This window comes from Eubalaena glacialis, chromosome 6 (assembly GCF_028564815.1).
Source record: "Eubalaena glacialis isolate mEubGla1 chromosome 6, mEubGla1.1.hap2.+ XY, whole genome shotgun sequence".
Lineage (NCBI taxonomy): Eukaryota > Metazoa > Chordata > Mammalia > Artiodactyla > Balaenidae > Eubalaena > Eubalaena glacialis.
This window is the reverse complement of record NC_083721.1, coordinates 96,609,217-96,631,590: the sequence shown is the minus strand read 5'-3', so window position 1 is coordinate 96,631,590 and position 22,374 is coordinate 96,609,217. Positions and strand designations below refer to the sequence as shown.

The 22,374-nt window shown below is 43.4% G+C and overlaps 1 protein-coding gene across 1 annotated transcript in view; it reads right to left on the bottom strand.

Moving 5' to 3' along the window:
* The window catches only part of TNIK (TRAF2 and NCK interacting kinase), a 410,774-nt gene that overhangs the window by 100,128 nt on the left and 288,272 nt on the right, over nt 1-22,374 (bottom strand). The window contains exons 8-9 of the mRNA XM_061193436.1: nt 8,891-8,945; nt 6,858-6,936 (exon numbers count right to left, since the gene is read on the bottom strand). Of these exons, the coding sequence (XP_061049419.1) occupies nt 6,858-6,936; nt 8,891-8,945 (134 nt within the window). The remainder of the gene's footprint in view (nt 1-6,857; nt 6,937-8,890; nt 8,946-22,374) is intronic.

The following is a 22,374-nucleotide window of genomic DNA, read 5'->3' as shown; positions in this document are numbered from 1 at the left end:
CAGCAGGGCACATCACCCTTGGAGACCTTGGGGGAACCCTGCTCACCCTCCTCGTGGCCCAACCCTGCTCAGGAATGAATCCATTTTGCGCTCTCTGTTGCCCTCCTGTGGAGCACTGGGGAGTTACAGGAGCAGATCCCCGAAGCAAGCTTCCGCAAGCTTCCCCAAACTTCCCAGCGGGCCCTGTATATACATCCTTCAGGCCTAAAAGGTGTCCTCACCACACAGAACGCAATGGTGATCGTGTTCTTCAAGATTCAAATGGGAGAGGGCACTGCTATACGTACCACTCTCCATTTCTGCCCCGGTCAAAGCAGTTTTTCACCTCACTCCATGTTTTTAAAGTCGTACTGAACTACTGGTATTTTTTTCCTCCTTAAATTTCCAGGCTATGTTCAAGCTTTTAAATTATTTTACATAGAAGTAAAGGTCACCTGAAGGTCAGCTCAGGATGAATCAGGATTGGAAACACTGAGGGCTAGACATAGGAACAGTAGGATGGACATTCTAAGCACCTCCCTCTAAGTCCTTCAGCTCGTAGCCCTGCCTCCCCGACACTGGAAATTCTCCCCAGAGTTGGGAGCTGCCTGAGTCACCTTCCTATCACGAGCACACTACGTGTTTGACAAACAGATGAATGTGTGGATGGTTATCGGGTGAGAATTCTGGACGAGAGCTGTCATGTGGCTTCAAATGCGTGCTTCTGAGGGACAGAGATGAAGGCTTAGAGAGAAGATATCACTTCATACACTTTCTTTCTATCCATAGGATTAATCTGTGGAGGCACTAATGTGATATCATCTAAGGAGGGACTTTGCAAAAACAAAAAAACACAAAAAACACAAAAAACCATAATGAAATAATGGACCGTCCTAAGGAATAAAATGAAAAGAATAAGGTTAACCTGCGTAAAGAAATAGACAAACTCCACCCCGTACTCTTCTAGGTAGAAAATCAGCATTAAAAAGGTGAAAACAAAAACAAATGAAGACAGAAAGCTATTAAATATTCACGAGGAATGCAAATGGCAGTTCTTTTTTTTCTGCTTGCAACTTGGAAGAAAAAGTTTGTTCTTTATAGAGGGCAACCATTCATTAGGGGATGATAAATAAAAGAAATCATAACCAATTTAAAAAGAGATCCAGACTTAATAGACTGTACATTCCCTTCCCCGATACTGACACCTCACAAAAGTCAGAGACATCTCCGGGATGAGAGAGTGTTCAGGGAGTTTAATGGGAACAGCTATAGCAGAGTCTTTTTCCCAGTATCTCTCCTGGTGAGAAGAAACCTCAAGAGATATTCAAGAGAATATTTTGGGGCCCAAAGGATGGGCCAAGACGTGTAGAACTACAAAGCTGGCAGTCTATGCCATGTCATCTGCAAATGGTTCTCAGTGAAGAGAAAATAATGCTACTTAAAACAAATCTTCAAAGAAAGATTCATTGTCTCCATTTAAGTTAGTGTGACCAAAGAATCAATATGCTTAATTACATGTTTAATTAAAAGTAAAAATACTTCACCTACATTAAGCATTACCTGACTCTTTGCCGAGAGGCCTAATGCGTTTAAAGTACATTTCTATAACTTTATTGTTTCAGTCTTGGCTGCTGGTAATTTAGTTCTGTCACTTTAAAAAAAAAACCTCAAGATTAGTAATACTAACTTCCCAAGGGTTGGCACCGAGAGAGATAAATGTTAGTGACTGGTACTTACAGTCTGAAATACTAGTTCTTCTAATACCAGTGTCACTGAACACTTTATCTTCCCAGATTTTTCCTGTTTATGTATTAAATTGTGTTAGAGGAATTAAAAATGCCTGAACGATTATGACATTAATCACTATAATGTTTTAGTGAGCTGGGCTAAAAGTTTTTGGTAATCTTCAGACTCCCTACATGCAATTTGATCTTTAAAATTTGCACTTGCCCAGAACTACTCTTTTCCTCTATTTCAGTTTCCATCATTTACTAACTGTGCGATTTTAGGCAGATCCCTTAACTTTTCTGTGCCTCAGTCTCCCTGGCTGCAAATGGGGATACTATTAGTACTTATCTCAGAAGACTGTTGTGATGATTAAATAAGTTAGAACCGGGCCTGTTACATCATAAATGCTGTATGTGTGTTTGCTATGATTGTTATTATTATTACTATTACTATGATGACAATGTCCCAGCATCTCTGACCACTACCAGGCTTAAAGAACAGGAGGATCTGCCTTGAGGGCTACGAGCAGAAATTTGAAGGTGATTTTCCCCGCTTGGGTTGAACCAAATAGTATAGAGTTCTTTAAGGGAATTATTTTACATATACTAGGATTAGATGCATTAGCAGAAAAAGTCACCAGCATCATTATCATCTCTAAGGAGACTGCAAAAAAAGATTAATTCTAAAAAAGTTTGTGTAATAACTTTTGTTTTGATTTCAATAAACTCCAAAGTCACACTACTAGTAGTAAATTCAGTCTATTTGAAGTATTTTCTGATATTTCCTTTCTATTATCATTATTTTATTTACAGTCCCCTCCCCACCCAAGAGCATTGTCATTTCGAAAACAAAAGTGCTTGATAACCCAGCAAGAATCAGAACTGGTGTTTCATAAAATAACAGAAATGGTTGTAAGCTCTGGAGTAAAAGCAGAAGGCTGGGGTTTCAGGCTGCCATGAACCTGGGACTCAGGATAAGCCAGTTAACCATACCAGGCCTCCAGTCTCCATCTGGAGCGTGAGTGGCTTGGACCAGGAATCTTATACCTCTTTCCAGTGATAAGCAGTTGGGACTTTTCTGATGCGCTCAATCGAATGCTGCTTTGCCTGTGTGGAATCTTCACATTTAAAGGGCATGTGAAAAGGACAAAACCAACCATCTTTCACAGGAACAGAGTCATTTCCATCCTTCTCCAGAGACCCTTGGAGGGAAGCAATGTCATGGAGTATACATGTGAGGGCAGGGGAGCCGGGGTGAGCACGGTGGGAAGAGAAGGGAGAGGAAATCTTTTGAAGGAGATGGTTACCCATGTGGGTTGAATCCAACTACACGCAGAGCAGGAGCAGAGACAGGAGGGGAACATGGGAATCCCACCATTTGTTGACATGGAGACAGACGGTGAGAGCATCCTTCTTCCCCTCTGACTCAACTCAGGTTGTAACCCTCCTGGAGGCCTAATCAAAGGTCTGAGCCATGTGACCATTGACTGGAGCCCTGACCACAGGACTTCCTTAGCACGAGGCCTCTCCTCACTACACTGATCGGGGAGGAAGGGCCCGGCTCCTGCTCGAAGGGATGCTTTCCTTTCCTCTCATAACAAAAGGGGAAAACAGCAGTGTGACTGCCTTTGTTTCCCTAATGTTAAGGCTCAAGGAACAAGTGCTCACACTTAGGGACGAGTACAGCTCCTTCTCTACCACTTTAACCTTGAACTTTAAGAGGTCAAATGGTACAGTAGAAAGAATATGGGTTACAGACTTGGCAAACGAAGACTGTACAGCCTAGTGCAAGGAGCATAACCTACCTAAGCCTCAGACTCTCACCCATAAAATGAGGACTCAGAGCATCTGTCTGGCAGGGTTGTGGTTAAGGAAAAAAAGGGTTATTATGGGACTATAAGAAATCATGTGTGTGAAACTTTTGAAAATCGTAAAGCACTACAGAATTTAAAGACTCCGTCATTCAATAAAAAATATATTAAAAAGATTAAATATATACTTTACATATGTAGTTTAAATTTTTATATTTATATATATATCTTAAATACACATACATACATATAAGTTGCTGAGTCTACAACATACATATGCCTTGTATGTTGTAGACTCAGTCACGTTCCTTGGAAATGACCCTCAGCTGAATGAATGCTTATAATGAAGAGTTCACTGCCGTCTCTGCCACAATGGCGCCCCCTTTGGTCATATGCTGGAATATACACTAGGAACAGTGTACTTCATCTGATAACTCATTTAAGTAGAGAAGAGCTGGATATAAAAGAACATTTTAGAGTTTTGTTTCTTTTGATGGGGGAGGAGGGAAAGAAGGAAAAGGAAAACAGACAGAAATATTTCACTTCCTCTCAAACCCCATTCTATTTTAAGTCACTTCGGACCTGGTGGTTCAAGACAGGTACTCTGAAGTGCCTAAATATTTTCACTTAAACACTGGAATTCTATGGCAGAGAAATTAGAGCCACACCAAGTGTCCTGTGGCCCGAGGCTGCACAGCCATCTTTATAAAGGCTGGGTTCTGAGTGAAAAAGGGTATTTTACCAGGGCTTTTGTTTTTCCCACTTGCTCTCAAACAGTCAAGTCATTTTCCCATCCCCTGCCTGGCAGTGTGGGACTCCTGCTCGTAACTGGCTTCCCTTCCAAGCCAGGCAAGGGCGTGCAAGGAGGCTGGTGAAATGAAGGTGGCCTGGTCTCCTTCCTCACTGTTCCTGGACTGATCCAGCTCCCTACAGCATTATCACAATTAGCTCTCATTGCCAAAGGTTTACAGCAGAGAAGTTAGCCTGTATTTCTCCCCAGGTCTGTATTTCTCAGACAAGGTCAGTGCAGGGTTTGCCCTTTTTGGAGCAAGGTCAATGAATGCAGAAACTGTAGTGCCGGGGCCAGTCACTCACTTTTCTGGGGGCCAGACGGGTCACACAAAGGGCGGCGCAGACCAGGGGTAAGAAGGAAACAGGACAAGTGGGGTGACCGACAGATACCAGCTTCTGGGTTGGGAGAGGCAGTGACTGGGGCAGAAGCACAAGCTCTCACCTTAAAAGGGAGCAGGAACCACTGGGCAGGACAGTATTGCTGCACCTTTGTCAAAAAAGGTCAGAAATCTCCATGGACTGCTCAACCGCCAGATTTTTTAAAGTTGGCAATCAACACAAATATTTCTGAAACGAGGTGTGTGGCCACACCGTGCCAGGAAAACAGCAGACGTGTGGATGGTCATTTTGTCCAGCAGCCGTGAAGGCAGAGGAGGAAGGGAGGGGACAGGGCAGGTGAAGCCCACTGGGCTTAGCAGCCCTCCCACCCCCCTTCCCGGGAGGCTTGGCATGAAGCACAAGCAGAAAGCTAGCGGAGGGCTTCACAGTGCCACTGACACTTCCAAGGGACAGACGGAGCCAACTCCTCCCCAGGAGTCTGTTCCAGAGAGAAGTGAGGAAGCAGGGCCTCTGGGCGCCTGCGGATCACGTGCTGTGTGGTGCCCAATGGAAGGCTGTTGCTGGGGAGAGAGTGATTGTCTCACACCACAGTGACCCTCCGGAGAGGGGAGGAGGGATGCTCTGCCTCCTCGTTACCAATAGCAACTCTCACTCTCTTCCTGTGCAGCCCTCGGCAACTAACTCCGAGGCTGTCGTCTCTTCTGGCTGTTTCCTTTCCCTCTCTCTGTGCTGTACGCCTTTCTCTTGTTCGACCAGGGTCCCTATGTCACTCCTGGATGATGGTATTAATTAAGATTGCTCTCGTATAGTGGAGGGTGAAACTGGGTGGGTGCATGAGAAACATGAGGGCCTCGGTCAAGGACCTGATCACGAAGTGGTATGAAAAGGGGCAGGAGAGGGGCTTCCCTGGTGGCGCAGTGGTTAGGAATCCGCCTGCCAATGCAGGGGACACGGGTTCGAGCCCTGGTCCCACATGCCGCGGAGCAACTAAGCCCATGCGCCACAACTACTGAGCCTGTGCTCTAGTGCCCGAGAGCCACAACTACTGAGCCCGCATGCTACAACTACTGAAGCCCGCATGCCTAGAGCCCGTGCTCCACAACAAGAGAAGCCACCGCAATGAGAAGCCCAGACACCGCAACGAGAAGCCCACACACCGCAACGAAGAGTAGCCCCCGCTCGCCACAACTAGAGAAAGCCCACACACAGCAACAAAAATCCAACGCGGCCAAAAATAAAAATAAATAAATTTATTTAAAAAAAAAAAGAAAAAGAAAAAAGAAAAGGGGCAGAAGAGTCTTGTCCCTTCAGGCTCAAAGTGCCTAGAATATGTCTCTAGAAAAGGGTAGGAGGTCATAAATGGTCCAGGAATTGGGCCCAGGGCAAAGGGAATCAGAATTGAGAATGTACCAAGGAGGATATACCATATCCACAGGGGGAAGGGGAGGAGCAATGAATTTTTTGTCACAGAATGACAAGATACAAAGACCCTGATGTAAGTGCACAAAATAGTCAAAAGTCCAGCTCCTGGCCTAACCTGTAGAACTCTGTTCCCAAACTCTAGTCAATCATACACTACCAACACAATTTTTACCCTACACTTCACCACCCATACAAGTATTCACTTAGCATTTTTCTTTAAATTAAGTCACTTTTTATGTGAATTAGTTTATTAGATGGAAAAGTTATATCACTGCCCCAAATAAGGAGCCAGTATCACCTGCCATAAAGAGAAAGCAATAGCAAAAATAAAAATTACAAATGCTCATGCACAGAGCAGTGAAATCACCTCGCATACTACCGAGCGTGTATACATATTTAGGGAGTAAATGTCTTAAGGAACAGAAGAACGTCAGCCAATCTAATGGGCTGACTCTAAACTATCACCCTTTCTGATGACATGTTCTGCGCTACCAGGAAAGATATTACTCGGAGTAATAAATCAAAGCGCTTCCATGTTATTACTTGGGTTCTGCCACCCATTTTAGCTAATACCTCCTTACCTTGAAGGTGTGAAGATAAGGACTTACTGTGCAAATAGTAGGTCCTCAATATGTACTTTAAGATGAATAACATCATAATCACTCACCAAGTCTTAGCACATATTAGTTTAATCTTGTCAGCAGGACCTAAGGCTTTGAGCTCATCCAAAAGAGAATCACAGAAAACCCTGCTCTTAGACCTGTAAAACACTGAAGACCAAACTCACCACTTCTTAGACTTCAGCCGAGGCGCTGGGTTCCGGGGGATGAGAAAGAGGGCTCTCATGGGGTGCATGTCACACAGAGCTGCAAGAGACCAAAACAAGGGCCAGCTTGGGTTAGGAGGCCAAACCCAGGCCAAGCCCGTCCTAGCTGTGCTGCTAATGCTGCCAAACGGCTCCCTGAGTCCAGGCATGACAAGTGAGCGGCGTCAGAAGATCATAAAGCTTCCGTTTGGTGAGCAGTTAAATGAGCTGATTATAGGAGTCTCATATAATCCAACGCATTTCAATTAGAGATTGTTAACATGTCTACTTTTCACTTCATTTTCAAGGACAACAAGTTAAAGGCTCAGCAACCTTTGCTTTGCTATAAATAACCATCTAAGACTCCAAGTAAACAACATCAAGATAACAACTACAATGGAGATAGTAAGTTATCTTTAATTAGTAAAATCCCAAATCATAAAATAAAAGATATTTGATAATCCACTATTTCTTAGATGCTGGAAATGCAATGTTACTTTCATGGATTTTTGGAGTATAAAGCACTAGACCAGAACACCTTTCTATCTGTATTTCCAAACACTTTGAATGGCTTTTCATGATGGGTTTTTTTGGGGTTTTGTTTTGTTCAATGGCCCCAGGAAGACCAGAGGATTAAGGCAAAGGAAGTCTGGCAGAAGAGATAAAAATATCTCAAATTGTGAAGATGACATTTAGTGAAAACACTCATACGTTCTTATCTTAATCAGAATATTTCACTAGTTTACTTTTCATCTGGGAGTATCTTTTCCTTTGTGCCTAGAATAAGAACATGTTCTCCCCCAAAGCTAAAGGATTCGGTGGGTGGAAATTTATTTTTAGCCCTCTCTACTACTCATTAAGAATGATGATATTGTTTCAAGACTGCCAATATTATTTTTCTGATTCATAAATGCCTATTAGCATTGTGGATGAGGGGATTTTGTCAATAAACACTCCAGTCATGCTACAGATGAATTCTACCAACTCTGGAATGAGAAATAAGAAAACTATGATAACTTGAGGGTAAAAAGTCACACGAGCACAATGACCCGTCATACAAACAGGGGGCCTGCTTTGGTCTGGGTCCTCTGGAAAGCAGACACCAAGGTGGTATTAAACATGAGAGGATATTACTGGGGGAAATTCTTGTCTGAACAGAGAGGGAGCGAGGGAAGGCTGGCAGAGTTGTCAGTTTGCTGTGAAGTGTGCTGGGAGGGAGAAAAAGTAGGTGGAGCGTGCTAGGCTGTCCCACACTCTAAGGAAAGCAAGGAGGGAAACTAAGGAGTGAAAGCTGCCTTCTAAGGAATCCCTGTCTTCCAGGAAAGGGTCTGCCTTATATCCCTGCCACGCTCGGTCACTGGTGCAGAGTGGCCCTCGGGAGGTGCAGCCTCGGTGTCATGGTGGCAGCTGCCCCTGGTCAGTTGCATTTCCTGCGTGGAGTCTCTGAGGTGCATGCTCGTGGTGACCACGGGGCTGGGGAGATTCTCTGTGGGGTCTGTGCTCAAGATCTCCAGGAATTGGAGAGGTTCTCCAGGTAGGCAGAACCCTGGCCACTCTGCCTCCAATAAGCAGGGAAATCTAAAACTCTAAACAGCGGTATTTTAATAGGAGTGAGAGAAATGGAGTGCAAGTGTTCACATAACCCATGCACTGAAAATCAGCTGTGAATTTTTGTTACGTTGGCGTTTACAGCCTTTGTGGCTTGGTCGCAGTTTTACTACAGGCGAAGAGTAGTTCAAGAATAAACTACATGCCAGATCTGTAAACAGATTAGACTCTCAAAGTTTGCTTCCCTTTGCTTTCTTGTTTCCCCTCATAAACACAAGATCCTCACACCCCTCTGAAATGAATGGATTCCTGGTTGATTTAGGATGACTCTGCTTTCTCACTATGCCAGCTTGAGTCCATGCAGGGCTCGGTGTAGCAGAAATAAAGCTACTGCAGCTCCTGGCAAGGAAGCGTCAGTACCTGCAGGGCAGACCAGCAACAGATTTCACCCAGAGGAAGGTACTTACGGGGAGCACCTTCTGCCATCTCGATGGCGGTGATTCCCAAAGACCACAAGTCACTCTGAAAAAGAAGGAAGGCACAGACACATGCGTAAATGCAGTCAACAGAGGATAACTTGGTTAAACCTGGCAATTGCTTCAGAACTGCCTGTGGGAAAGCTGTCCAGCCGTCTCTTTACAAACTGATTTTGCCCGCTAAGCTTAAAAGCAGGAACAGCCTCATTCGCTTTCCATTGATAATAACTTTCACGGTGCCTGATACATGGTGAGTTTTCAACCCAGGTATGAAAAGTGAATATAAGGTTTCAAACATTAATTTATCACTAACATTTATCTATTGATTGAAATATATGAAATTGTTGCTGTTCGACTGTTTTTAACACCTTCGTTGAGGTATAACTGTCATATAATTAACTGTGCATATTCAAAGTGTACTATTTGAAAGGGTTTGATGTGTGTATACACCTGTGAAACCATCACCACAATCAAAACAGCAAACACATCCATCACCCCAAAAGGTCCCACTTGCCCCTTTGCAGTCTCTCCCTCCTGCCCTTCCTGCCCCCAACCCCAGTTCCTGTTCCAAGGCAACCATTGGTCTGCTTTCTGTTACTACGGATTAGTTTGCATCTTCTAAAGTTTTGTATAAAATGAAATCCTCTGGTTTCTTTCACTTAGCACAATGTATTTAAGGTCCATCCATATTGCCGCGTGTATCAGTACTTCAGTCCTTCTAACTGCCGAGTAGCATTCCATCGTATGGCTACACTACAATTTGTTTATCCATTCACTTGTTGACGGACATATGGGTTGCTTCCAGTCAAGGCCATTAAAAATAAATCTGCTACAAATACTCACGTACAAGTCTTTGTTTGGATGCATGCTCTTACTTCTTTTAAGTAAAAACCTAGGAGTGGCATGGATGGATCACAGAGTAAATGCTAGATCATATTGTATTTATAATCAATTGTTTTTAACCTACAGAAACAGCAATTTCATATCATTTAACCAAACAAGATGAGGATGGGGAAGCTTTTGGATGGTGGTGTTTACTGCTGTATCTCAGTGCTTAGAATAGAGCCAGCCACAGTAGTAGTAGGTGTTTGATATATTTGTTGAATGAATGAACAATATCTTTTATCTTGTAAGTAGACAAATATGTAAAATAGAAATCCTATACCCTTATCATCTTTCTTATTCTCAGACTGACTTTTATGCTCTTATCAGAATTTTCTAGGCTAATGTCTCCACCTCAACCTGTGAAATCTCCATCTCTAGCACTATGCTTCTCCCCTACTCTGTGTCCATGGCTCAGTAGTTTCTAAATAGTGCATAGGAGGGAAACAAATCAAAAGATGGGAAAACCATAAGAAAACACATGTAAAATTCAGTTCAATGGCCCACAGTCCTGAGGAAGACTTTCACCCTCCTTTCATTTTAAATGTATCCTGCATTTTGTACATAATTCCAAACTCTCACCGGTAACCTCACTCAGACTTCAGAGATCAAAGTTAAGTTCCCTTGCTACTCCCATCAAACAAATGTCAAGGCCACACGGAAAGGATATGTAACAGGAAGAGAACTATGAAATCCACCCTGAGCCATTCCCTAGGACCAAACTTCTCAATATCCAGTGGGTGATACCCAGGTTTGTTCAGTATTTGGACCGAGGCCCATACAACCTAGAGGGGTCTTTCTACGGGGTCTAGACTCTTGCCTAAAGTGCGATCTACCTTAGAGCAGGCGGCTGGGGCACACGCTAACCCCACACTAGGACCAAGGGGGAATTCTTTAATTCACAAGCCATCAACCTGTCCACATAAATATTACAGTTCATAAAAGTTCTCAGTCCAAATGGGGATAACAATGCACCTGTGCAAAACCACTGACCACAGATTCTAAGTAACTTCTCTGCATGGAACACAACTCAAGAAGTCAACTGTTGTCCTTTCTCTTTCTTCCATTTCAAGTGTATTCAAAGTTGTCACTGAACACACACACACACACACACACACACACACACACACACACACACACAGTCGGCACAGCCCAGCAAATGGCTGAGTCTTCCTGCAGGCTGCTGGCCTTGCTCACTGCGGTTCCTTCTGCAGCTAATGGGGAAAGCCCAGGCCACCCATCACAGGCTGGCTCAGGAGCAGTAACTTGTAAAGATGACCACACAGCTCTCTTGTACCTGGAAAGTTATGGTTGACTGACACAGACAATCATTGGGGAACATGATGAAAACCCTGAGTCACTAGTGTGCAGGAAGCATTCAACAGGAAATGCAGCAAGAACAGTCTGGAACTGGTGGGTTGGGCTGTTTTGATAAGACTCCAGGCCTTGGTAGTTCTCCCACCACCTTCCCAACATCTCGAGGAACCGAGTGTTTCTGCAGTGTGAACCGAGGTGCAAATATGAAGGTGGTGGCCAGGCTCTATGCACCTACGTGCCATAGCAAAGTCAAATTTAAATGGCCTTTAAGTCTAGGAAGCTTGAGCTGGTTTGAAAGCCAACACAGCTGAAAGAAAATGATGGAACTGGGATGAGAAAGGCTCCAGGCCTGGTACTCCCTCTGCCTGCAGGACCAAGCCCAATTATGAGCTGGCTGACTCCCTCCCCTCCATAAAGTCTTTGCTCAAATGCTGTGTTCTCAGTGAGGACCACCGAACCTCTCTCCCAGCACTGCCAGATCCCTTCCCTTTTCCCACTTTTGTTCCCCAGAGAACTGGTCATCTTCTGACAACTGTGTAACTGACTTGTCACTAATTTATTATGTTTTTTGTTCATTGTTTGTGTCCCTGTCCCCAACACACACACACTAGAACATGAAGTCCACAAGGGCAGGGATCTTTGCTTTGTTGACTGGTACACAGTACCAGAACAGTGCCTGGCACATAGTAGGCACTTAATAAATACTTGTTGAAATAATGAACACATGAAAGATGCATGAGAGAAAGGAGCAAAACCTAAGTGTCTTAAGGCTGTTAGACCTTTTGTAGATCATCTAGTCCAACCTTTCATTTCCCAGATGAGAAAAAAATGACTTACCCAAGATCACAGAGCAACTCAGCACCAAGTTTTAATCAGAGCTTGGTCTCCTGCCTCCCAGGCTAGTTCTTTTTTTAACTATCATCACACTGTAAGGACCTGAGAATTCACTTAAAAAAACCTTCTGGGGCCCATAAAATAATTGCTTCAGATTCCTACTTTGTCTACAGATAATTGAAGGTGTGGCAACTCAAATGAAGGTGCTGAGATTCCATGAGGCACACCCCAAACCAGTGCTCAGCTTTTCCTAGAGGCAGCATGAATAGGCTTTCAAGTCAGACAGACCTGGATTCAAGTCCAGGTTCCCAACTGAACCGCATCCAGAAGACTGCTCAGAGCTTAGCTTTCCGTTACGCAAGAGAGACAACTATGACATGTATGCATGTAGGTATGCTGCCTAGCACAAAACCTGGCACACAGTGGGCTCAAGAATATTAATCATTTTCTTCTCCTCTACTGTGAGGTGAGACTGCCTTTGCCTGCCCAGTTTAGTCTTCTTTGATTTCCCTCTACTTGGTTGTGGCCAGTACTGTTTGTTGGCTAACCCAACAGGCATTTCAGCCCCCATTGCCCTTGCTGCCTCCATTTCAGAGTATAGGAAAGCTAAACTTGTTTATCCAGATTTCCCTGCAGCTAAGGATGGCAGTTAAGGATGTGACCTCATGAGACTCAGGCAAACATCTTCTGGGAGCTTCTGGAAGAGCTTTTGCTTTTCCTGAAATAAGTGACAAATATAGCTGGTGTCTTGACAACTCTTCCCTACTTCTTAGTGCCTTGAATAAAAACATGCTACCTGGAGCTACAGCAACCATCTTGCAACCATGAGGCAATAAGTCAACAAATTAATGATGATAGGGCAGAAAGGTAGGAGCCTGGGTTTTGAAGACATCAGCGAGCTACCACACCAACCCTGGACTGCCTGCCTCCAGAATTCCGGTGACATAAGAAACATAAGTACAGCTAAAAGCATTTCTTAGTGATAATATGTATAGAGCAATAATTTGAGAAAGCGTATTTCGACAGTAAGGAGAAAGAGAGGTCCCAGTTGTTAGGTGATCCTGGATTTATCCCATAGGAAGAGGGAAGGGTTAGTGAAGAGAGATGTTTCCTTTACTCAGTACACAGCATCTCAGATCCTCTCTTAGGTTGCTTTCCCCAAACCTCCCAAACAACCCCTTCAAACCAAAGGTCACAGCATCCCAACTCCTGTGCATCCTTTGTCACGTGACCAAGCCAGAACTTACTTCTTCTTTAAGCCTTCATTTGATATCATCATTAAGATCATTTTTTCCCCCTGGGATTCTCTTGTTTTCCAAAAGGAACATTTATATTCCTGGCCCTATATACCCAGAGCTGCTTGTAAGCTACGCTTAACTGCCCATGCTAGAAAGCAATAAACGTCCTTGACGGGCCTTGTTTAAGCCTTTGGATACATTAGCGAGTCCCAGAGACACTTCAGAGCTTAAATATGGGAGAAAATGTTCCCATTACAACTGTCAAGACAGATCACAGGAGACGAGAGAGGGAAGTGGGAGGAACAAGATGAGGAGAGAGTCGGGGAGAGATAAGTTTCCTTCGTGGCCGTGGTGGGACTCATTTTGGCAGGAGCTGGGTAATTCATTATTCTAGAGGTGCTGTGCAGCCTGGCCCGTGGCATGATTAATAGCCCAGTCCGGTGTGCATTACAAACAGAACAGAGACAAATTCTAGTGCCTCCGAGAAGGCAGAGGCAAGCACACAACTTCTGGCTGGTGAGGGGCCAGCTGGCACGAAGGCAACTTGAACGTAATGATAGAGCATTCCTCTTGGGGCTAGGCTGCTCAACAAGTGAAGAAAAGAACACTTCACTTTCTGAAGAAAAGAACACTTCCTTGTGCATAGCCACACAAGGAAGGAGAGGCAAGGGGGCCCAGGAGCAGAGCCCCAGCGTGCGCCGAGAGGCAGAAAGAACACATGCTGCGCAGCCAGCAGAGCTGGGGCGAGCCCCTCGACTCCTCTGAACCCATCTCCTCACCTGTAGCCCAAAGAGAACACCTATCTTGCAGGGTTGCTCGAGAATTCAGTGAGATAATATCTGCAAAGTTCATAACACAACGCAGTGTCTATAGTGGGTATTTAACAAATAGTGGCACAGACAGATCCTGAGGTCCAGTTATCACTGACTGGCAGTTCAACCAGCAAACTTGAGTCAGGTAAGCTGACAAGGAGCCCTGGTACTCAAAGAAGTCGCTGGGGGAGGGAGGGGCAAGATGGCGGAAGAGTAAGACGCGGAGATCACCTTCCTCCCCACAGATACATGAGAAATACATCTACACGTGGAACTGCTCCTACAGAACACCCACTGAACGCTGGCAGAAGACGTCAGACCTCCCAAAAGGCAAGAAAATCCCCACGTACTTGGGTAGGGCAAAAGAAAAAAGAAATAACAGAGACAAAAGAATAGGGACGGGACCTGCACCAGTGGGAGGGAGCTGTGAAGGAGGAAAGGTTTCCACACACTAGGAAGCCCCTTCGTGGGCAGAGACTGCGGGTGGCAGAGGGGGGAAGCTTCGGAGCCACGGAGGAGAGCGCAGCCACAGTGGTGCGGAGGGCAAAGCGGAGATTCCCGCACAGAGGAGCGGTGCCGACCAGCACTCACCAGCCCGAGAGGCTTGTCTGCTCAGCCGCCGGGGCGGGCGGGGCCTGGGAGCTGGGGCTCGGGCTTCGGTGCTAGCCGGGAGGGAGTCCGGGAAAAAGACTGCAGCTGCCAAAGAGGCAAGAGAATTTTTCTTGCCTCTTTGTTTCGCGGCGCGCAAGGAGAGGGGATTCAGAGCGCCGCCTAAACGAGCTCCAGAGAAGGGCGCGAGCCGCGGCTATCAGCGCGGATCCCACAGCAACAGGGACGCAGAGGGAAAAACGGAGAGATTCCCGCACAGAGGCTCGGCGCCGAGCAGCACTCACCAGCCCGAGAGGCTTGTCTGCTCACCCGCCGGGGCGGGCGGGGGCTGGGAGCTGAGGCGCGGGCTTCGGTCGGATCCCAGGGAGAGGACTGGGGTTGGCTGCGTGAACACAGCCTGAAGGGTCTAGCGCACCACAACTAGCCGGGAGGGTGCACGAGAAAAAGTCTGCAGCTGCCGAAGAGGCAGGAGACTTTTTCTTGCCTCTTTGTTTCGCGGCGTGCAAGGAGAGGGGATTCAGAGCGCCACTTAAACGAACTCCGGAGACGGGCGCGGGCCGCGGCTATCGGCACGGACCCCAGAGACGGACATGAGACGCTAGGGCTGCTGCTGCCGCCACCAAACAGCCTGTGGGCGAGCACAGGTCATTCTCCACACCGCCCCTCCCGGGAGCCTGTGCAGCCCGCCACGGCCAGGCTCCCGTAATCCGGGGACAACTTCCCCGGGAGAGCGCACGGCGCGCCTCAGGCTGCTGCAACGTCACGCCGGCTTCTGCCGCCGCAGGCTCGCCCCGCCTCCTCCGTACCGCTCCCTCCCCCCGGCCTGACTGAGCCAGAGCCCCCGAATCAGCTGCTCCTTTAACCCCGTTCTGTCTGGGCGGGGAACAGACGCCCTCAGGGGACCTACATGCAGAGGCGGGTCCAAATCCAAAGCTGAACCCCGGGAGCTGTACGAACAAAGAAGAGAAAGGGAAATCTCTCCCAGCAGCCTCAGAAGCAGCGGATTAAAGCTCCACAAACAACTTGATGTGCCTGCATCTGTTGAATACCTGAATAGACAACGAATCATCCCAAATTTAGGAGATGGACTTTGGGAGCAGGATATATTAACTTTTCCCCTTTTCCTTTTTTTTGTGAGTGTAGATGTGTATGCTTCTGGGTGAGATTTTGTCTGTATAGCTTTGCTCTCACCCTTAGTCCTAGGGTTAGGTCTGTCCGTTTTTTTTTTTTTTGGCTTAAAAATTTTTTTTTCCCTAATAAATGTTTTCTTAATAATTTTTTCCTTATTTTCTATTTTTAAAAAAATTTTTAATAAGTTTTTTCATATTTTTTATTTTAAAAAATTAAAAAATTTTTTTCTTAATAAATTTTTTCTAAATAATTTTTTTCTTATTTTTAGTATAAAAAATTAATAAATCTATTTTTAAAAATTAAAAAAAATTTTTTTTTCTTAATAAATTTACTCTTAATAATTTTTTTTCTTATTTTTTATTATAATTGCTTTATTTTATTTTATTTTATCCTCTTTTTTTCTTTCTTTCCATTTTTTTTCCCTTTTATTCTGAGCCGTGTGGATGAAAGGCTCTTGGTGCTCCAGCCAGGCATCAGGGCTGTGCCTCTGAGGTGGGAGAGCCAACTTCAGGACACTGGTCCACAAGAGACCTCCCAGCTCCACGTAATACCAAACGGCGAAAATCTCTCACAGATCTCCATCTCAACATCAAGACCCAGCTTCACTCAACGACCAGCAAGCTACAGTGCTGGACACCCTATGCCAAACAACTAGCAAGAGAGGAACACAGCCCCATCCATTAACAGAGAGGCTGCCTAAAATCATAATAAGGCCACAGACACCCCAAAACACACCACCAGACGTGGACGAACCCACCAGAAAGACAACATCCAGCCTCATCCACCAGAACACAGGCACTAGTTCCCTCCACCAGGAAACCTACACAACCCACTGAACCAACCTTAGCCACTGGGGACAGATACCAAAAACAACGGGAACTACGAACCTGCAGCCTGTGAAAAGGAGACCCCAAACACAGTAAGATAAGCAAAATGAGAAGACAGAAAAACACACAGCAGATGAAGGAGCAGGGTCAAAACACACCAGACCTAACAAATGAAGAGGAAATAGGTAGTCTACCTGAAAAAGAATTCAGAATAATGATAGTAAGGATGATCCAAAGTCTTGGAAATAGAATAGACAAAATGCAAGAAACATTTAACAAGGACGTAGAAGAACTAAAGAGGAACCAAGAAACGATGACAAGCACAATAAATGAAATTAAAAATACTCTAGATGGGATCAATAGCAGAATAACTGAGGCAGAAGAACGGATAAGTGACCTGGAAGATAAAATGGTGGAAATAACTACTGCAGACCAGAATAAAGAAAAAAGAATGAAAAGAACCGAGGACAGTCTCAGAGACCTCTGGGACAACATTAAACGCACCAACATTCGAATTATAGGGGTCCCAGAAGAAGAAGAGAAAAAGAAAGGGACTGAGAAAATATTTGAAGAGATTATAGTTGAAAACTTCCCTAATATGGGAAAGGAAATAGTTAATCAAGTCCTGGAAGCACAGAGAGTCCCATACAGGATAAATCCAAGGAGAAACACACCAAGACACATATTAATCAAACTATCAAAAATTAAATATAAAGAAAACATATTAAAAGCAGCAAGGGAAAAACAACAGATAACACACAAGGGCATCCCCATAAGGTTAACAGCTGATCTTTCAGCAGAAACGCTGCAAGCCAGAAGGGAGTGGCAGGATATACTTAAAGTGATGAAGGAGAAAAACCTACAACCAAGATTACTCTACCCAGCAAGGATCTCATTCAGATTTGATGGAGAAATTAAAACCTTTACAGACAAGCAAAAGCTGAGAGAGTTCAGCACCACCAAACCAGCTTTACGAGAAATGCTAAAGGAACTTCTCTAGGCAAGAAACACAAGAGAAGGAAAACACCTACAATAACAAACCCAAAACATTTAAGAAAATGGGAATAGGAACATACATATCGATAATTACCTTAAATGTAAATGGATTAAATGCTCCCACCAAAAGACACAGACTGGCTGAATGGATACAAAAACAAGACCCATATATATGCTGTCTACAAGAGACCCACTTCAGACCTAGAGACACATACAGACTGAAAGTGAGGGGATGGAAAAAGATATTCCATGCAAATGGAAATCAAAAGAAAGCTGGAGTAGCAATTCTCATATCAGACAAAATAGACTTTAAAATAAAGACAATTACAAGAGACAAAGACGGACACTATATAATGATCAAGGGATCGATCCAAGAGGAAGGTATAACAATTGTAAATATTTATGCACCCAACATAGGAGCACCTCAATACATAAGGCAAATACTAACAGCCATAAAAGGGGAAATCGACAGTAACACAATCATAGTAGGGGACTTTAACACCCCACTTTCACCAATGGACAGATCATCCAAAATGAAAATAAATAAGGAAACACAAGCTTTAAATGATACATTAAACAAGATGGACTTAATTGATATTTATAGGACATTCCACCCAAAAACAACAGAATACACATTTTTCTCAAGTGCTCATGGAACATTCTCCAGGATAGATCATATCTTGGGTCACAAATCAAGCCTTGGTAAATTTAAAAAAATTGAAATCGTATCAAGTATCTTTTCCGACCACAACGCTATGAGACTAGATATCAATTACAGGAAAAGATCTGTAAAAAATACAAACACATGGAGGCTACACAATACACTACTTAATAACGAAGTGATCACTGAAGAAATCAAAGGGGAAATCAAAAAATACCTAGAAACAAATGACAATGGAGACACGACGATCCAAAACCTATGGGATGCAGCAAAAGCAGTTCTAAGAGGGAAGTTTATAGCAATACAAGCCTACATCAAGAAACAGGAAACATCTCGAATAAACAACCTAACCTTGCACCTAAAGCAATTAGAGAAAGAAGAACAAAAAAACCCCAAAGCTAGCAGAAGAAAAGAAATCATAAAGATCAGATCAGAAATAAATGAAAAAGAAATGAAGGAAACAATAGCAAAAATCAATGAAACTAAAAGCTGGTTCTTTGAGAAGATAAACAAAATTGATAAACCATTAGCCAGACTCATCAAGAGAAAAAAGGAGAAGACTCAAATTAATAGAATTAGAAATGAAAAAGGAGAAGTAACCACTGACACTGCAGAAATACAAACGATCATGAGAGATTACTACAAGCAACTCTATGCCAATAAAATGGACAACCTGGAAGAAATGGACAGATTCTTAGAAATGCACAACCTGCCGAGACTGAACCAGGAAGAAATAGAAAATATGAACAGACCAATCACAAGCACTGAAATTGAAACTGTGATTAAAAATCTTCCAACACACAAAAGCCCAGGACCAGATGGCTTCACAGGCGAATTCTATCAAACATTTAGAGAAGAGCTAACACCTATCCTTCTCAAACTCTTCCAAAATATTGCAGAGGGAGGAACACTCCCCAACTCATTCTACGAGGCCACCATCACCCTGATACCAAAACCAGGCAAAGATGTCACAAAGAAAGAAAACTACAGGCCAATATCACTGATGAACATAGATGCAAAAATCCTCAACAAAATACTAGCAAACAGAATCCAACAGCACATTAAAAGGATCATACACCATGATCAAGTGGGGTTTATTCCAGGAATGCAAGGATTCTTCAATATACGCAAATCAATCAACGTGATACATCATATTAACAAATTGAAGGAGAAAAACCATATGATCATCTCAATAGATGCAGAGAAAGCTTTCGACAAAATTCAACACCCATTTATGATAAAAGTCCTGCAGAAAGTAGGCATAGAGGGAACTTTCCTCAACATAATAAAGGCCGTATATGACAAACCCACAGCCAACATTGTCCTCAATGGTGAAAAACTGAAACCATTTCCACTAAGATCAGGAACAAGACAAGGTTGCCCACTCTCACCACTATTATTCAACATAGTTTTGGAAGTGTTAGCCACAGCAATCAGAGACGAAAAAGAAATAAAAGGAATCCAAATCGGAAAAGAAGAAGTAAAGCTGTCACTGTTTGCAGATGACATGATACTATACATAGAGAATCCAAAAGATGCTACCAGAAAACTACTAGAGCTAATCAATGAATTTGGTAAAGTAGCAGGATACAAAATTAATGCACAGAAATCTCTTGCATTCCTGTATACTAATGATGAAAAATCTGAAAGTGAAATTAAGAAAACACTCCCGTTTACCATTGCAACAAAAAGAATAAAATACCTAGGAATAAACCTACCTAAGGAGACAAAAGACCTGTATGCAGAAAATTATAGGACACTGATGAAAGAAATTAAACATGATACAAATAGATGGAGAGATATACCATGTTCTTGGATTGGAAGAATCAACATTGTGAAAATGACTCTGCTACCCAAAGCAATCTACAGATTCAATGCAATCCCTATCAAACTACCACTGGCATTTTTCACAGAACTAGAACAAAAAATTTCACAATTTGTATGGAAACACAAAAGACCCCGAATAGCCAAAGCAATCTTGAGAACGAAAAATGGAGCTGGAGGAATCAGGCTCCCTGACTTCAGACTATATTACAAAGCTACAGTAATCAAGACAGTTTGGTACTGGCACAAAAACAGAAATATAGATCAATGGAACAGGATAGAAAGCCCAGAGATAAGCCCACGCACATATGGTCACCTTATCTTTGATAAAGGAGGCAAGCATATACAGTGGAGAAAAGACAGCCTCTTCAATAAGTGGTGCTGGGAAAATTGGACAGGTACATGTAAAAGTATGAAATTAGAACACTCCCTAACAACATACACAAAAATAAACTCAAAATGGATTAAAGACCTAAGTGTAAGGCCAGACACTATCAAACTCTTAGAGGAAAACATAGGCAGAACACTGTATGACATAAGTCACAGCAAGATCCTTTTTGATCCAGGTCCTAGAGAAATGGAAATAAAAACACAAATAAACAAATGGGACCTAATGAAACTTAAAAGCTTTTGCACAGCAAAGGAAACCATAAACAAGACCAAAAGACAACCCTCAGAATGGGAGAAAATATTTGCAAATGAAGCAACGGACAAAGGATTAATCTCCAAGATTTACAAGCAGCTCATGCAGCTCAATAACAAAAAAACAAACAACCCAATCCAAAAATGGGCAGAAGACCTAAATAGACATTTCTCCAAAGAAGAGATACAGATTGCCAACAGACACATGAAAGAATGCTCAACATCATTAATCATTAGAGAAATGCAAATCAAAACTACAATGAGGTATCATCTCACACCGGTCAGAATGGCCATCATCAAAAAATCTAGAAACAATAAATGCTGGAGAGGGTGTGGAGAAAAGGGAACCCTCTTGCACTGTTGGTGGGAATGTAAATTGATACAGCCACTATGGAGAACAGTATGGAGGTTCCTTAAAAAACTAAAAATAGAACTACCATATGACCCAGCAATCCCACTACTGGGCATATACCCTGAGAAAACCATAATTCAGAAAGAGTCATGTACCAAAATATTCATTGCAGCTCTGTTTACAATAGCCAGGACATGGAAGCAACCTAGGTGTCCATCATCGGATGAATGGATAAAGAAGATGTGGCACATATATACAATGGAATATTACTCAGCCATAAAAAGAAATGAAATGGAGGTGTTTGTAATGAGGTGGATGGAGTTAGAGTCTGTCATACAGAGTGAAGTAAGTCAGAAAGAGAAAAACAAATACAGTATGCTAACACATATATATGGAATCTAAGGGAAAAAAAAAAAAAAAAAAAGAGGTCATGAAGAACCTAGTGGCAAGATGGGAATAAAGACACAGACCTACTAGAGAATGGACTTGAGGATATGGGGAGGGGGAGGGGTGAGATGTGACAGGGTGAGAGAGTGTCATGGACATATATACACTACCAAATGTAAAATAGATAACTAGTGGGAAGCAGCCGCATAGCACAGGGAGATCAGCTCGGTGCTTTGTGACCACCTAGAGGGGTGGGATAGGGAGGGTGGGAGGGAGGGAGATGCAAGAGGGAAGAGATATGGCAACATATGTATATGTGTAACTGATTCACTTTGTTGTAAAGCAGAAGCTAGCACACCATTGTAAAGCAATTATACTTCAATAAAGATGTTTAAAAACAAAAACAAACAAACAAACAAAAAAAAAAAAAAAAAAAAAGAAGTCGCTGGGATGATGCAGGAGCAAACAGGAAGCTTAGGGGAAGCAAACAGGAAAGGGCGTGTCCTTACTTCTCCAGCCTTGCAGTCTACCCAGAGGGACAGGCAGAAATGGGGTTAGCTGAATCCTGGCCCCATCATCCCACAGCAGAGGGTAGCAAGGTCTAGAGCTGACAGACAATAGCTTCATACCAGGCATAACCGGTGCAGTGGATTCTACCAAGTTTTACCAAGACCAAGAAATCGGCCATTTTACCAAGACCAGAAATTAGTCTTTTGTCATGTAATTTATTCTTTATTCACTTTTTGGAAATGTTCCAGCTGGAAAAAGGAAATTGAATTTATTGTATGGGTCCCTAAGGGCAGCACCTTAATCTAGAGATAGAAGTTATAGAGAAACAGATTCTGGCTCAATGTAAGCAGACATTTAGAGGTGTATAATGCAAACAGGTAGTTCAAATCCTATGATATTGCTGGGGGTTTTTTTAGGTCGACATGGCTCCAAATGGCAGTACCTTCACATGAC